The sequence below is a fragment of the Cherax quadricarinatus genome, chromosome 38 (assembly GCF_038502225.1).
Source record: "Cherax quadricarinatus isolate ZL_2023a chromosome 38, ASM3850222v1, whole genome shotgun sequence".
NCBI lineage: Eukaryota > Metazoa > Arthropoda > Malacostraca > Decapoda > Parastacidae > Cherax > Cherax quadricarinatus.
The window spans coordinates 15998804-16012213 of record NC_091329.1 but is presented as its reverse complement, the minus strand read 5'-3'; the positions used below and the strand labels follow the sequence as shown (position 1 = coordinate 16012213).

The following is a 13410-nucleotide window of genomic DNA, read 5'->3' as shown; positions in this document are numbered from 1 at the left end:
CATTATTTCTTATGGGGAAAATTAACTTGACTAACGATTATTTTGACTAACGATGAGCTCTCAGGAACGGATTAATAGCGTTAGTCGAGGGTCCACTGTATATATATACGTATATATATATATATATATTTTTATTATCACACTGGCCGATTCCCACCAAGGCAGGGTGGCCCGAAAAAGAAAAACTTTCACCATCATTCACTCCATCACTGTCTTGCCAGAAGGGTGCTTTACACTACAGTTTTTAAACTGCAACATTAACACCCCTCCTTCAGAGTGCAGGCACTGTACTTCCCATCTCCAGGACTCAAGTCCGGCCTGCAGGTTTCCCTGAACCCCTTCATATATGTTACTTTGCTCACACTCCAACAGCACGTCAAGTATTAAAAACCATTTGTCTCCATTCACTCCTATCAAACACGCTCACGCATGCCTGCTGGAAGTCCAAGCCCCTCGCACACAAAACCTCCATTACCCCCTCTCTCCAACCTTTCCTAGGCCGACCCCTACCCCGCCTTCCTTCCACTACAGACTGATACACTCTTGAAGTCATTCTGTTTCGCTCCATTCTCTCTACATGTCCGAACCACCTCAACAACCCTTCCTCAGCCCTCTGGACAACAGTTTTGGTAATCCCGCACCTCCTCCTAACTTCCAAACTACGAATTCTCTGCATTATATTCACACCACACATTGCCCTCAGACATGACATCTCCACTGCCTCCAGCCTTCTCCTCGCTGCAACATTCATCACCCATGCCTCACACCCATATAAGAGCGTTGGTAAAACTATACTCTCATACATTCCCCTCTTTGCCTCCAAGGACAAAGTTCTTTGTCTCCACAGACTCCTAAGTGCACCACTCAATCTTTTCCCCTCATCAATTCTATGATTCACCTCTTCTTTCATAGACCCATCCGCTGACACGTCCACTCCCAAATATCTGAATACATTCACCTCCTCCATACTCTCTCCCTCCAATCTGATATTCAATCTTTCATCACCTAATCTTTTTGTTATCCTCATAACCTTACTCTTTCCTGTATTCACCTTTAATTTTCTTCTTTTGCACACCCTACCAAATTCATCCACCAATCTCTGCAACTTCTCTTCAGAATCTCCCAAGAGCACAGTGTCATCAGCAAAGAGCAGCTGTGACAACTCCCACTTTGTGTGTGATTCTTTATCTTTTAACTCCACGCCTCTTGCCAAGACCCTCGCATTTACTTCTCTTACAACCCCATCTATAAATATATTAAACAACCACGGTGACATCACACATCCTTGTCTAAGGCCTACTTTTACTGGGAAAAACTTTCCCTCTTTCCTACATACTCTATCTTGAGCCTCACTATCCTCATAAAAACTCTTCACTGCTTTCAGTAACCTACCTCCTACACCATACACTTGCAACATCTGCCACATTGCCCCCCTATCCACCCTGTCATACGCCTTTTCCAAATCCATAAATGCCACAAAGACCTCTTTAGCCTTATCTAAATACTGTTCACTTATATGTTTCACTGTAAACACCTGGTCCACACACCCCCTACCTTTCCTAAAGCCTCCTTGTTCATCTGCTATCCTATTCTCCGTCTTACTCTTAATTCTTTCAATTATAACTCTACCATACACTTTACCAGGTATACTCAACAGACTTATCCCCCTATAATTTTTGCACTCTCTTTTATCCCCTTTGCCTTTATACAAAGGAACTATGCATGCTCTCTGCCAATCCCTAGGTACCTTACCCTCTTCAATACATTTATTAAATAATTGCACCAACCACTCCAAAACTATATCCCCACCTGCTTTTAACATTTCTATCTTTATCCCATCAATCCCGGCTGCCTTACCCCCTTTCATTTTACCTACTGCCTCACGAACTTCCCCCACACTCACAACTGGCTCTTCCTCACTCCTACAAGATGTTATTCCTCCTTGTCCTATACACGAAATCACAGCTTCCCTATCTTCATCAACATTTAACAATTCCTCAAAATATTCCCTCCATCTTCCCAATACCTCTAACTCTCCATTTAATAACTCTCCTCTCCTATTTTTAACTGACAAATCCATTTGTTCTCTAGGCTTTCTTAACTTGTTAATCTCACTCCAAAACTTTTTCTTATTTTCAACAAAATTTGTTGATAACATCTCACCCACTCTCTCATTTGCTCTCTTTTTACATTGCTTCACCACTCTCTTAACCTCTCTCTTTTTCTCCATATACTCTTCCCTCCTTGCATCACTTCTACTTTGTAAAAACTTCTCATATGCTAACTTTTTCTCCCTTACTACTCTCTTTACATCATCATTCCACCAATCGCTCCTCTTCCCTCCTGCACCCACTTTCCTGTAACCACAAACTTCTGCTGAACACTCTAACACTACATTTTTAAACCTACCCCATACCTCTTTGACCCCATTGCCTATGCTCTCATTAGCCCATCTATCCTCCAATAGCTGTTTATATCTTACCCTAACTGCCTCCTCTTTTAGTTTATAAACCTTCACCTCTCTCTTCCCTGATGCTTCTATTCTCCTTGTATCCCATCTACCTTTTACTCTCAGTGTAGCTACAACTAGAAAGTGATCTGATATATCTGTGGCCCCTCTATAAACATGTACATCCTGAAGTCTACTCAACAGTCTTTTATCTACCAATACATAATCCAACAAACTACTGTCATTTCGCCCTACATCATATCTTGTATACTTATAATATATATATATATATATTTTTTTTTTAACAAGTCGGCCGTCTCCCACCGAGGCAGGGTGACCCAAAAAAGAAAGAAAATCCCCAAAAAGAAAATACTTTCATCATCATTCAACACTTTCACCTCACTCACACATAATCACTGTTTTTGCAGAAGTGCTCAGAACACAACAGCTTAGAAGCATATACCTATAAAGATACACAACATATCCCTCCAAACCGCTAATATCCCGAACCCCTCATTTAGAGTACAGGCATTGTACGTATTTCCCCGTTTCCAGTACTCAAGTCCGGCTATATAAAAATAACCGGTTTCCCTGAATCCCTTCACTAAATATTAACCTGCTCACACTCCAACAGATCGTCAGGTCCCAAATACCATTCATCTCCATTCACTCCAATCTATCACGCTCACGCATGCTTGCTGGAAGTCCAAGCCCCTCGCCCACAAAACCTCCTTTACCCCCTCCCTCCAACCTTTTCGAGGACGACCCCTACCCCGCCTTCCTTCCCCTACAGATTTATACGTTCTCCATGTCATTCTACTTTGATCCATTCTCTCTGAATGACCAAACCACCTCAACAACCCCTCTTCAGCCCTCTGACTAATACTTTTATTAACTCCACACCTTCTCCTAATTTCCACACTCCGAATTTTCTGCATAATATTTACACCACACATTGCCCTTAGACAGGACATCTCCACTGCCTCAACCGCCTCCTCGCTGCTGCATTCACAACCCAAGCTTCACACCCATATAAGAGTGTTGGTACTACTATACTTTCATACATTTCCCTTCTTTGCCTCCATAGATAACACTTTTTGTCTCCATATATACCTCAACGCATCACTAACCTTTTTTCCCCTCATCAATTCTATGATTAATCTCATCCTTCATAAATCCATCCGATGACACTTCGACTCCCAAGTATCTGAAAACATTCACTTCTTCTATACTCCTCCTCCCCAATTCGATATCCAATTTTTCTTTATCTAAATCATTTGATACCCTAATCACCTTACTCTTTTCTATGTTCACTTTCAACTTTCTACCTTTACACACACTCCCAAACTCATCCACTAACCTTAGCAATTTTTCTTTAGAATCTCTCATGAGCAAAGTATCAACAAAAAGCAACTGTGTCAATTCCCATTTTGTATTTGCTTCCCCATAATTTAATACCACCCCTCCCCCAAACACCCTAGCATTTACTTCTTTTACAACCCCATCTATAAATATTTTAAACAACCATGGTGACATTACACATCCTTGTCTAAGACCTACTTTTACTGGGAAGTAGTCTCCCTCTCTTCTACACACCCTAACCTGAGCCTCACTATCCTTGTAAAAACTCTTTACAGTAAAGCATTTATTAACTTACCACCTATTCCATATACTTGCAACATCTGCCACATTGCTCCCCTATCCACTCTATTATATGCCTTTTCTAAATCCATAAATGCAATAAAAACTTCCCTACCATTATCTAAATACTGTTCACATAAATGCTTCAATGTAAACACTTGATCTACGCATCCCCTACCCACTCTGAAACCTCCTTGCTCATCCGCAATCCTACATTCTGTCTTACCTCTAATTCTTTCAATTATAACCCTACCGTACACTTTTCCTGGTAAACTTATTCCTCTATAATTTTTACAATCTCTTTTGGCCCCCTTCCCTTTATATAAAGGGACTATACATGCTCTCTGCCAATTCATAGGTACCTTCCCCTCTTTCATACATTTATTAAACAAAAATACCAACCACTCTAACACTATATCCCCCCCTGCTTTTAACACTTCTGTCATGATCCCGTCAGTTCCAGCTGCTTTACCCCCTTTTATTCTATGTAATGCCTCACACACCTCCCCCACACTCACATCCTGTTCTTCTTCACTCCTAAAAGATGGTATACCTCCCTGGTCAGTGCATGAAATTACCACTTCCCTTTCTTCGTCAAAATATTCTCGCCATCTACCCAAAACCTCCATCTCCCCATCTACTAACTCCCCTACTCTGTTTTTAACTGACAAATCCATTCTTTCTCTAGGCTTTCTTAACTTGTTTAACTCACTCCAAAATTTTTTCTTATTTTCATTAAAATTTCTTGACAGTGCCTCTCCCACTCTATCATCTGCTCTGGAAACAAAGCCAGTGACTGGCACTTCAGAACCACAGATCCTGTATACTATTAATGCCAAAGAAAAAAAAAATTTTTTTTTTTTTTGCAAATGTACAATCTTAAACAAAGCAATGAAAATGGCAAATACGATCTTATCACCACAGTAAAAACTGTTGCAGAAATGTATTTGCAATTACACAAGCCCATTAGTGTTCGTGGTGATGACGTGCAGGTGTTTACTATTCTTCGTAATGAAATGCAAGACAGTGGCAAAGTTGATCGAGTGACCAATGAATGTATTCGAAAACCAGTGAGGCACTTTTCTTCCATGCATATAATATGTACCAAATAAAGACTGGTAACAGACCACCAAATGCAACAACACCTGCAATACAACAATGATCATTTCATAATACAGCTTCCTTCAACTTACACAAGCAGTGATTGTAAATATGTAAATATATGATTTAAACAAAGCAATGAAAATAAAAATGCAATTATTAGTGTATTCTTCAGAGGCAATCAAATGCAATGCTTACAGCTTTCAGAGACTTATATTAGAAACCATTTTAACAAAATTGGAATATCTGGGTAAAATCTACTTAGATGTGACAACAAAAAAAAAAAAAAAAAAAAACACACAGGAGGGTTGGTCTTTATGTCAAAAGACATTAATTTGCACTGAACTAATTGACAGTCAAGGTTTTGAATAAAAATCATTTAAAGATAAGCTATTAAAAATCAAACATCCTTTAAAATATTTCAAATCTGGTCCCAAACATCCTGTTGCTCAGCATTTCAATTCAAGACTCCTAAAATGGAAGAATACACCACCTGGAGAATACAAGGCAATTAGGTTTGGTCTGAAGTGAAGGGTAGCTCCAATTCTTTGAATCAAGACACCAATTCACTAAGAAATGGTTTCCAACCATGTACCATGTTTTCAGTCATTAATAAACTAGCTTTTGACACTAAGCAACATGAACAAAACCATGACACTAAGTCATTGATTTTCCAGTTTTTCAGTTAATTTGAAAATTTTTAAAAAGATATAAAATTTACAATTAGAAAAAATTGTTCTTCATATTCTGTTTTACACTTTTTTATTTTACAAATAAAGCTCACAAGTAGAAATGGGACGAAGTCATATCTATAAATCCCAAGTTACTAAAATACTTTTATCCTTCCATCCAACCAAGTACTAACCTTAACAGCAATTTCATTGATCTTTTCTATTGCCAAATTTGTAGCACGTCGAAAAGCTCTGATAATAGCATGTGGGTGGACGCCCTCCTCAATTAAGGTTTTGCACTGTTCCAAGAACTGCCCAGCCAGCAACACAACAGTAGTAGTGCCATCCCCAACCTGAAAAAAAATTATTTCAATATCAGCAACCCATATGAGGTACAGGTACAACAACAAAGTATATACAGTGCTATGTTAGTTTCATGCCAAAATTTACACCAGTTATCCTCACACCATCTTCTCAGCCATCTGCATTATTTTCACTAAAGCTCTACAGTTTCTATAACTCAAAGTTCTTCTGAGTCACCACCATCACTCAGAGCATTTTACACTTCATCTCTCCAGCATACAGAGGTAAGCAAAATTACTGTAAATTATATAGGGTACTATAAAATTACTGCACAGTATAATACTGTACTATAGTACTACAGGTTACAATACCCATATTCTTATTGTTTGGTCATCTCCATTAGAAGACCAAGTCCGCTACTTCAGAAGACAACCAGATATACCTATACCTTTGATATACCTTTAACGAGTTTCAAATCTTACTACTCTCGGAACTTGGCCATGGGCCAGGCTTGTCCGAATGATCAATAAGTATTACTTTCATAGTTTGGGAGTTACAGACAATTGGCATTATCATACACCCCCTCCCCCATTAGTCCGTTAACGAGAGGTTTTACTGTATTACTGGAAGTATCAGAACTTTAAATTCCTATCTAGTGGAGTTTAACTGAATTTCCTTAACCCCACAAAGGATATTGCATTAAAATAATTGTCTGTACTATACTTTATATTGTGAATATAATATGCAATAGCAATAAAAATCCTCACCTCAGCATCCTGAGATTTTGCAATATCTACTAAAATTTTTGCTGCAGGATGAACAATATCTAACTGCTTCATTATTGTTGCTCCATCATTGCTGATTGTTGCTTGTCCCTGGTGAAAAAACATCGATATAAATTCCATGTTACCATAAAAAATGTGTGGTTTTTATTTTTAATATTCAAACTTTTACAGAAAAATATTCTAAATTAAACAAAAATTAATAGCAATACTGCTTCATGAAAATGTTTTTTTTTAATTCAATTTGGTACCATCTAGTACTATAGTGGATAATAAGTAACACAAGAAGGGGCATGTAGGAATAAACCAAATATGAAGTGCTACATGTAATGTACAAGTCAGGAAATTATTTAAAATATTTTTAAGATTTCTGCAGGATATTTAAAAAAAAAAAAAAAGTATGGAGGATAACTGCAAGATCTACCTTATAACAGTAGTTTATTGTATAAAAGTTCATGACTGCATGACGCATACCTTGGTATCAACAATGAGTTTGTCCATACCACGTGGCCCAAGAGTAGTCCGGATGGCATCGACAACAGCTGCACAAGCATTGATGTTCGAGATTAACTGTGGTTTGCCTTGGGAGGAGTCTGTCCCCTCTTTCATTAATATAATCTGGGGTTGCTGTAAATAAAAATATCCAGGTATCCAAGATCAATGCAATTATAGGCACATTACATAAAAAACAGCTAAACTTAATAGAAGCTGGAAACGAAATTTTTTACATGAACTTGTAACAAAATTGTTTTGGCTCCAAGTGATAATTTACATACAAGAAGATTTTTCTAATGAAATAGTGTACTGTATACTACAGTATAATGCATTATTAATTAATATTTTTTTAACAGCCATCTCACACCTAGGTAGGGCAGCTCAACACGAAGGAAAACACTTTCCCTGTGTGAAACCGACAGTGCACTCAGCTCTCACACCATGTGTCCGTGGTTCAATCCCTGATATGTCAAGTAAGAGGGTGTTACTTGACTGTTGTGGGTCACATCTTGGGGACAAAATTAAAGGACCTCAAAAGAAATAAGATAGACAGTCCCAGGGATGATGATGCACTAACTTTAATGGCTTATCCTGGATGACAAACTCTCCAGGTTAAAAATCCAAACAAAATCTTATCTCTTCCTTCAATCACTGTTTTGCCAAAACCCCCAACATCCCCATTTCTCCTTCAGAGTGCAGGCACTGTACCTCCAACCTTCCAGCCTCAAGCCCAGCAAAGTGGTTTCTCTGAATTTCTTCATAAATGTTACCTTGCTCACACTCTAATAGCCCATTAGATCATAAAAACTACTTGTCTCCATTCACTCCTATCTAACATATTCACAAAAGCCTGTTGGATGTCCAAGCCTCTAACACTCAAAAATAAAAAAAAAATAAAGTATCTTCCACATTCTCAGGTCCAATATGAATGGCTGGGAACCCAGGAATATTAAATTCAGCAGTTAAATGCTGCTCTAACCAAGTTTAGCAGCTGGAATGAGTATACAATACTGTACACATTTAACCCTTTCAGGGTCGACAGGCCCTCTCAGAGACTTGTTCTCAGGGTCGGCCAAATTTCAAAAAAAAAAAAAAAAATTATTTTTTCTTATGAAAAGATAGAGAATCTTTTCCCGATCATAATGACACCAAAAGTATGAAATTTGATGGAAAACTTACGGAATTATGCTCTCGCGAAGTTAGCAGTCTCGACGATGTTTACGCATCGGCGATTTTGCCCACTTTGAGCCCTATTTTCGGCCAATTCCAGAGTACTTGTCGACAAAAATCATAACTATTTCACTAGAACTCCATTTTTTCTATCGAATGAGCACAAGAAACCACCCATTTACCGATTTCAACTATCCAATACAGTGGTCAGAATTTAGCAATTTTGCCAATTTCACACAAATTTCAAAAGAAGCCAATTTTCGAATAGGGTCCAGAATAAACAAGAAAGACATTCCTGGCACTAAAATAACATTTCCTCTGTTCATCAGTCATGTCCCCATGCCCCTCTTACATTCTTTTGCTTTCCACTTTGAATTTTTATTCTCACAAATAAATAGAAGATTTACTGTTATGTAGCCTACTGCATTGGTGTAGAAATGGTATAAATAATATCAGCGCACTTGTGAAAGAATATTAGACTTACCAGTTGACGTGTATTGGACGCATAGCATGATTTGTTTACTTTTGAACTTTGGTAAAAATAAAAAAATTTTGCTAATTTGATCGCAATTTCAAGGTAGTTTCCTTTGTAAAACCAGTCAAAATCATCTCAACTTCTGTAATATGTCTTCCATTCTATAAAATGAGACCAGGAAAACTAGAATACAATAATAAATACCATACGAAAATACAGTGCAAAGTCGCTGGTTTAATCCAAAAACACGGTCAAAGTTTTTTTTTCTCATTACGCACTGTGTGCTGCAGGATTTTTTTAGACCGCGCACACTGACCACATAGACCAATTCTTTCATATGTAGGCCTACCAGCTTTCTCTCACTAGATTTGAGGGCACTAGAATTTAGGCATACTAGTACGTCAAAAACCCTGGTGCGTAAGCCGTACTAGTACGGCCGAAACCCTGAAAGGGTTAATGATTCCAGCAGTGCAATAACACTGTATTCACTTTAAGATCTATTATTATAGATGATTACTATACAAATATACTGCTGTTTAGCAAGATTTTGATCAGCAGGGTAATGACATAAGAACAGTGGAGCATTGCAGGCCTACTAGCCCATGTTGGACAAGTTTAACTTGTACCCAACCACACCTACTCATGTACCAGTTCAGCCTATTATAATTACCCAAAGTTCTTGCTTCAGTGACATTACTTAGGAGTTTGTTCCACTTATCTTCAACTCAATAATCAAACCAGTGTTTTCCTATACAGTAGGGGGCCCCCCTTATATGGCAGGTTAGGTTCCAGGCTACTGCCAGAAAGCAGAACACCATTTTTTTTCCACTTATAAATTTTTATACTGTAAATGCCAGATAACAATTTTACACTAACATATATTAAGTTAGAAACAGAACTAGGCATTAAAAACAATAAAAAGTAAAACACACACACACACACACACACACACACACACACACACACACACACACACACACACACACACACACACACACACACACACACAACTATAGACCTGTGTCATTGACGTGTATAGTATGCAAAATTATGGAGAAGATTATCAGGAGGAGAGTGGTGGAGCACCTGGAACGGAACAGGAGTATAAATGCCAACCAGCACGGATTCACGGAAGGCAAATCCTGTGTCACAAACCTTCTGGAGTTTTATGATAAAATAACAGAAGTAAGACAAGAGAGAGAGGGGTGGGTTGATTGCATCTTCTTGGACTGCAAGAAGGCCTTTGACACAGTTCCTCACAAGAGATTAGTGCAGAAGCTAGAGCATCAGGCGCATATAACAGGAAGGGCACTGCAATGGATCAGAGAATACCTGACAGGGAGGCAACAACGAGTCATGGTACGTAATGATGTATCACAGTGGGCACCTGTGACGAGCGGGGTCCCACAGGGGTCGGTCCTAGGACCAGTGCTATTTTTGGTATATGTGAACGACATGACGGAAGGGTTAGACTCAGAAGTGTCCCTGTTTGCAGATGATGTGAAGTTAATGTGGAGAATTAAATCTGATGAGGACCAGGCAGGACTTCAAAGAGACCTGGACAGACTGGACACCTGGTCCAGCAAATGGCTTCTCGAATTTAATCCTGCCAAATGCAAAGTCATGAAGATAGGGGAAGGGCACAGAAGACCACAGACAGAGTATAGGCTAGGTGGCCAAAGACTGCAAACCTCACTCAAGGAGAAAGATCTTGGGGTGAGTATAACACCGAGCATGTCTCCGGAAGCACACATCAATCAGATAACTGCTGCAGCATATGCGCGCCTGGCAAACCTGAGAACAGCATTCCGACACCTTAGTAAGGAATCATTCAAGACACTGTACACCGTGTATGTCAGGCCCATACTGGAGTATGCAGCACCTGTTTGGAACCCGCACTTGATAAAGCACGTCAAGAAACTAGAGAAAGTACAAAGGTTTGCAACAAGGTTAGTTCCAGAGCTAAGGGGAATGTCCTATGAAGAAAGATTAAGGGAAATCGGCCTGACGACACCGGAGGACAGGAGGGTCAGGGGAGACATGATAACGACATATAAAATACTGCGTGGAATAGACAAGGTGGACAAGGACAGGATGTTCCAGGGAGGGGACACAGAAACAAGAGGCCACAATTGGAAGTTGAAGACACAAATGAGTCAGAGAGATAGTAGGAAGTATTTCTTCAGTCATAGAGTTGTAAGGCAGTGGAATAGCCTAGAAAATGACGTAGTGGAGGCAGGAACCATACACAGTTTTAAGACGAGGTTTGATAAAGCTCATGGAGCGGGGAGAGAGAGGGTCTAGTAGCAACCGGTGAAGAGGCGGGGCCAGGAGCTAGGACTCGACCCCTGCAACCACAAATAGGTGAGTACAAATAGGTGAGTACACACACACACACACACACACACACACACACACACACACACACACACACACACACACACACACACACACACACACACACACACACACATTATTTACCTTAATATATTTGTAGTCTTAAATGTAGGGTGAGAGGCAAGTTTTATTTGTAGGAAGTCAGGCTTGGGATGTATGGTAGCCAGCCAGAGCAGCCCTCACTACCCCACCCCACCCACACGTAATGTAAACAAACCAGGTGAACGAGTCTAGTTTTCATCACTTTGCATTGTGTACAAGTTGTCTCCACATTGATATAGTAGAATAAATAAAGAGAAACACTCCCATTCTCATGTAACACCATTTTTAGAAGAAATGACACTGAGCGAAGGCATACACGAAAGGAATAATTTTCTAGTTACCCCCAGTAATATTATAGTGTACACATTTTCTCTGATGTTGGACTACAAGTCGCCTGGCTACCACAAGTCCTACAAGTCGCCTGGCTACCACATCTCATATTTATGTTAATTTATTCTACTGTGGGGTGTATTTATCATGTTTATATGTTACGCAGCGTGTTTATTACATAATTCTGGAAAAAATATCATAGATGGATTAAAGGAAATGTCTACATTAACGTAATATATGGTATTTAATGCTCCCAAGAGATTACATATTATTAATATGGTGTCAAGTGTACAGAGACTCTTAGTGATTTTAATGTGTACCTGCATGCCGGCACTGTATAAGTATATTTAAGTACAGGTACACACAAGTATAATTATCAGAGTATATATAAAATACACAATAACTTTAAAACACTTAAAACTTTGGAAAAATTTCCAGAAATAATAGAGATGTGGGGTGCACCATATTTGAAAGACAGCTCACCGTATAGCAAATTTTGGTCGTAATTTGAAATCGCCATATTAGCAGAACACCATAAGGCAAAAACGCCATAAAATGGGGCCCTACTGTATAGTGTATATCCTTCTTGAATCTAAATTTGTCTAATCGATTCATGGAAGTCTTGTTTCAGTTGGATACTTTCAGCAATTTTCCATATATACACCTCAATTGTATACCTACTAATTCTATATCTTTTCAGAGAAAATTCAGTGCCTTCAGCCTATCTTCACAGGAACATTTTTGATACAGGGATCAACTTGATTATCATTCTCCAGAACATTTGAGTCCATTCTACAATATGGAGACTATACCTGGAGTTTACCTGGAGAGAGTTCCGGGGGTCAACGCCCCCGCGGTCCGGTCTGAGACCAGGCCTCCTGGTGGATCAGAGCCTGATCAACCAGGCTGTTGCTGCTGGCTGCACGCAAACCAACGTACGAGCCACAGCCCGGCTGATCCGGAACTGACTTTAGGTGCTTGTCCAGTGCCAGCTTGAAGACTGCCAGGGGTCTGTTGGTAATCCCCCTTATGTGTGCTGGGAGGCAGTTGAACAGTCTCGGGCCCCTGACACTTATTGTATGGTCTCTTAACGTGCTAGTGACACCCCTGCTTTTCATTGGGGGGATGGTGCATCGTCTGCCAAGTCTTTTGCTTTCGTAGTGAGTGATTTTCGTGTGCAAGTTCGGTACTAGTCCCTCTAGGATTTTCCAGGTGTATATAATCATGTATCTTTCCCTCCTGCGTTCCAGGGAATACAGGTTTAGGAACCTCAAGCGCTCCCAGTAATTGAGGTGTTTTATCTCCGTTATGCGCGCTGTGAAAGTTCTCTGTACATTTTCTAGGTCGGCAATTTCACCTGCCTTGAAAGGTGCTGTTAGTGTGCAGCAATATTCCAGCCTAGATAGAACAAGTGACCTGAAGAGTGTCATCATGGGCTTGGCCTCCCTAGTTTTGAAGGTTCTCATTATCCATCCTGTCATTTTTCTAGCAGATGCGATTGATACAATGTTATGGTCCTTGAAGGTGAGATCCTCCGACATGATCACTCCCAGG

General features: G+C 39.6%; 1 protein-coding gene across 2 annotated transcripts in view; it reads right to left on the bottom strand.

The window, feature by feature from the left end:
• Positions 1-13410, bottom strand: part of CCT7 (chaperonin containing TCP1 subunit 7) — a 44432-nt gene that overhangs the window by 26088 nt on the left and 4934 nt on the right. For both annotated transcript variants that reach the window (XM_053782506.2, XM_053782505.2), the window contains exons 2-4: positions 7422-7574; positions 6933-7040; positions 6057-6215 (exon numbers count right to left, since the gene is read on the bottom strand). In XM_053782506.2, coding sequence (XP_053638481.1) covers positions 6057-6215; positions 6933-7040; positions 7422-7574 — 420 coding nt within the window. The remainder of the gene's footprint in view (positions 1-6056; positions 6216-6932; positions 7041-7421; positions 7575-13410) is intronic.